Source organism: Camellia sinensis, chromosome 2 (assembly GCF_055761805.1).
Source record: "Camellia sinensis isolate YWXY chromosome 2, ASM5576180v1, whole genome shotgun sequence".
Lineage (NCBI taxonomy): Eukaryota > Viridiplantae > Streptophyta > Magnoliopsida > Ericales > Theaceae > Camellia > Camellia sinensis.
In genome coordinates this window covers 154,105,774-154,110,607 of record NC_138962.1, presented here as the reverse complement: position 1 = coordinate 154,110,607, position 4,834 = coordinate 154,105,774, and the positions used below count along the sequence as shown (strand labels likewise).

General features: G+C 30.6%; 1 protein-coding gene across 1 annotated transcript; it reads right to left on the bottom strand.

Annotated features, from left to right (window-relative positions):
* Positions 1 to 966: 966 nt before the first annotated feature.
* Positions 967 to 2,155, bottom strand: LOC114302067 (nigrin b). The gene has a single exon (XM_082915837.1). The coding sequence runs from the start codon at positions 2,074 to 2,076 to the stop codon at positions 1,297 to 1,299; it is 780 nt and encodes a 259-aa protein (XP_082771963.1). The 5' UTR covers positions 2,077 to 2,155; the 3' UTR covers positions 967 to 1,296.
* Positions 2,156 to 4,834: the final 2,679 nt, after the last annotated feature.

The following is a 4,834-nucleotide window of genomic DNA, read 5'->3' as shown; positions in this document are numbered from 1 at the left end:
GCTTGGTTTGACATAATCAAAAAAAATTAAAAAGTTAAAAAGTCATTGTCCTATTTAAATCACATTATCTTATTTAAGTCACATTACCTCTCTATCACATCATTTCAAATCTAATCCATACTCAATCCATATTTCATAAAAAGTCAAAAAGTACACTTATTTAATTTATTCCAAACAACCGAGTAAGTCTCACATGTTTATACGAATATTTAATAGAATATTTTTTTTTAAATCTTTAAGCATTACGCAATTATGAATATAAAATTTACTTAAAATATAGATTAATCTTTATAATTTTAAAATTTATAAATATTGTCTTATCATAATTTGTTAACAGAAAAAATAAAATTTTTATCCATCCTTCTCTTCAACAATAAAATTATCAAAAATATTAATCAAAATATATTATTAATTAACTTAATGATGAACAAATGAAAGGATTATTCATCCTGCGATTATAAAATAAATTACCTCATATCTGGCGTGTCGAAAAAATACACTTCATTTGCCAAAAAAGGGATCAGCAAGGTAGGTCATCAAATTGTTAATCTTACTCCTGGGTCATATTTGATTCACAAGATTAATAGTAAAGTATTAATAATTTTATTAAATTAGTGTGATATTCACTATCCAATTAAATTAATATACATTAGATTAATAATTCTACCCCTACCCAATTACTAATAATTCTATAAATTTGTTAGATTAATTATCCATTAGATTAATAATCCTAAACCAAAATATTAAAACAAACTTAGGATAATTGGACCCACAAATTAATAATCCAAATCTCATACTCTAATCCACCCAATCAAACATGCCATTTGATTCTAATTTTTTTTCGTATATCTTTTTTCACAATATTATTTGGATAACTTTTTTTTCTCGTGCCCAACCTTAGTACATGCTAAAATAGATGCAACATAATAAGAAAAAACGCAAAACACAAAAAAGAAGAAAGCCATATATGCCAATTTGATCACATTAACTCCCACATTGATCAAGAAATACAAAAAAGAGTCCAAAACGAAAATGCAAAGCAGATTTATTTGTGGAGGAAGATGAAGCGTAACTATTTATTTTAGGAAAATATTAGGAATCATGAAAAAAATGTCATGAAATTGTTTATGAAGATTTCTCTTTCTTTGATTAGTGTGTGATGTCTTTTTATATGTGTAATCTAACGGTAGAGAATCTTTCATGATCATTTTCATGATATTTTTTTCATGATACCTAACATTACTCTTTATTTTATGCCCGTTGTTGTGGTAGTTCTTGGCTAGAGCAGTATTACTATTACTTACTACTACTAGCAGTCGCGACGCTTTCGTCGAGAAGAATCGCGACCATGGTGTAGCGACTGAGTGTATTGAAGTCGTTAATTATGAGGGGCTTGTAATCGTCATCTTGAAGTTGAACGCTCGCAATGAAGTGTTGTCCATCTTTCGAACGCTGAATCCGCGAGGACATAGCCGACCATTTGTTCTCCATGCTCACTATCAAACCTTTCGGTGTAAAAGTTTTGTTTGGACCGGTTATGCTTTTGCGGACTTGTTCCTCAATGTATCTGAACCTTGCCGCTTCCGAGACCATCTGAATGACCACAAGGAGCGGTTCGGCTACGCTCCCACCGTACCACAACCTTGTGATGGCCTCAGCTAGGGGAGTTGGTCCCAGAGGGATCTTGTCCCTCGTCTTTGACGGCTTCTTGTCCTCCTGTAACTGCTGCTCAAGGCTGTCATAGTTGCCGGTGTAGCTTAACTTGGTTTGTTTGGTGCCGACGAATAAATTCTTGAGTTGAAGTGCTGTAGCGTCTTTGAAAAAGTAGGATTTGTTATTGACACCAGTAAAAGCCACAATATAAAGGTTCACCACATCTATTGCCAAGGTGACGGTGTCGCCATTGATGAGACGGACCAGAACGAACCGGTCCCGATCCAGCACTTTACCTTCGGGGTTCAGTACTGGTAGACCATGTACTATACGGGTTCCCTTTGGTGTCACGATAGCTCGCAGTTCCCCTATGAAGTCTCTGTATTTTTCCCACGTGAGACCCGCCACATTCAAGTCTCTCATCTTGCTATACTTGCTAGTTGCTATGTGGGTCGATGGCTGTAGTGTGATACACTATATATATTGGGCCTGGGGGTTTTATTTGGTTTTTTCTTTTTAATTAAAATAGTATAAAAACTAAAATAAATTAAAATAAATAATAAAATAAAATATTATATTATATTTATAATTATTTTATTTTTTTATTATAAAAATTATATTTAATTATAAAAAAATTTATCTCTCTTTACAAATATAATTATTTTAATCAAATTAAAATAATTTATTAAAATAGTCACCGTCCAAAAGGGCATATCTATCTTGATGGCCAATTTTTCTTGCCATGTGAAGGCCAGCCGCCATCATTGTTCAGATGGCCGTCCACATGACCACTTCTTTTTTGTTTGTACCAGCGCCAACAAAAATATCATTGTTCTCAATTTCTCACCACGTCGGTAACAATTTTATTGCTCTCGGACCTTCTGCTTCGATATTATTTGGGTAAATTACATATCCTTCCCTTGAAATTTAGTTAAATTACAAATATTTCTAAGATTTTAAAAATTATAGATATCTCATGAAATTTATATTTTCATAACAAATTGTCTCATGAAATTTATATTTTCATAATAATTTACCTCCTAATTTATTATGCAAATATAACCTTCAGGAGAGTATCTATAATTTCTCAAACCTCAGGGAGTATCTGTAATTTTACTAAATCTCGAGAAAGGTATATGTAATTTGCCCCTATTATTTTGGTTGCCAATTCCAATTTAGGGCATTAAATTGAAAACTCTAAAAATACTATTAATGAGGTGACAGTATAAAGAAAAAAAAATAAAGATTAAATTATTACATCAGTAATGGAGTTTACACGATGGGTTGTTTTGGGAAGTTGGTAAAAAGTTAGCTTTTGGCTTTTTACCAAACTTTTTGACTTTTTTGGAAGTGATTTGGGAAGTTGGTAAAAAGTTGACTTTTTGCTTTTTAGTTTAATATTTATTTATGATGTCAAATCAAATTAAAATGACCAAAATACCCTTACCTAACATAAGAGATTTATTTTTTTATTTTTTTTCATAGGCCCTAATTTGTAATTTTACGGCTGCGTTTTTGGCACTTGCCAAATAGCTTTTCTGGCATTTTTGGCAACCACATTTTTGGACAAAATGTCCAAAAACGTGGCTTTTTACCATGTTCCCAAAATGGCACGATATCACGTTATTATTAGTATATTAATAGTGTTAAATTAGAGGTATGACACATTTTTCTTTTAGTTACATTTAATAGAATTTTAAAATTATGATTTGATAATAGAATTATATTTTAAATTTATAATTTTTGAAATTATAATTTAAAAGAAAAATTTATTTGGTTATGAGTTTTAAAAATATTTTTTAATTGAGTTTTGAATTTTTGATATGACATATGAATTGAAAAAATTTGTTTAGTTATAAGTTTTAAAAATAGTCTTCAAAACTTAATTTAAAAAGTTATAACTCATAACTAAATACATAATTCAAAATTTTATTGAAAATTCTATTCAAAACTTATAATCAAATTCTTTTTAACATTAAATTCAAAAAAATAATTTGTCATTTTAGTCTAAAAATAAATTTTATATTTAAAAAATATAAAAAACAAATATAATTTTATTCCCTAAATAACAGGTGGCAATTGATAATTGTCAAAAAAAAAAAAATATATATATATATATATATATAATGTTCCGGTCAATCGGCCAATCAACCGACTAGACTACCAGCCGAATGTCCGTAAAGACGTTCAGGAAGATGATCTTGTAAATACAAAATTTAAAAACTCTTCTGCTTTTTAGAATGGTAAAGATGAAAGAGAGAGATATGTCAAACGTGAAAGAGAAATATATTTTGAAATACATGGTGGGTGTTTGGGAAATGGGTTTTATGTAATTTTTTTAGTTGTAGGATATTATTGAATAAATTTTTTTTGATATTTGGAAAGATAGTTCCGTTTTTTGTGGTTAGATGTGATGTTTATGAGAGAAAAAGTGAAATAATTATGAAATTAGATGTGATATTTTGTTTAAATTTATTTTTTTTAATTTTACAAAAATTTTATCTTTTAATAAAAAAATAAACTAAAACTAAGGCCTAGTTTGGGAAGACTAAATAAGTGTACTTTTTAACTTTTTTTTGTATTATGTGTAGAAAAAGTAGAGAGAAGATGTTGATTGATGTGACCCAAAAAAAATAAAAAGATGAAATAAATGCACTTTTTTTTTTTGTAGCCAAACTTGGCCTAAATCTCGCCAAACACCGCCATGATAAAATTACATTTTTAAAATTCCACCCAAACGAAATATGCAAATAGAAGAATGGATTTATGATTACAAAATTACACCAAACACAGTCTTAATTCCCGGTTTTTTTTTTTTTTTTTTTTTTTTTTTGTTACAGGGAAATCCTCCCACCCTCCCGCAGGTCCAAGGCAGCGCCCCATGAGGAGATCACCAGGGTGTCCTGTTGTCCGTTCCGAGTAAGAGACTATAACCTGGAAACTTGTCCCGACCTCCCAAGGCAAGCTTCGATTAAGTCAGGACTCGCACAGCGGGGGAGCATTAAACCCACACCAAGTAGCTGATTAGCATGCTTAATTCCCGGTTTAAGATGGTATGAGAGAGAGAGAGAGAGAAAAAAAAAGAGATTTGGTACGCTGATATGATCATAGGATGTGAATGGAGGTGATTGTGTGAGTCAACACAATCTCTGGTGCAGGATATGGGTGTCCACCCTAGGCC

Coding starts and splice junctions, on each gene's coding strand:
- LOC114302067 (XM_082915837.1), bottom strand. CDS start 2,076: ATGAGAGACTTGAATGTGGCGGGTCTCACGTGGGAAAAATACAGAGAC.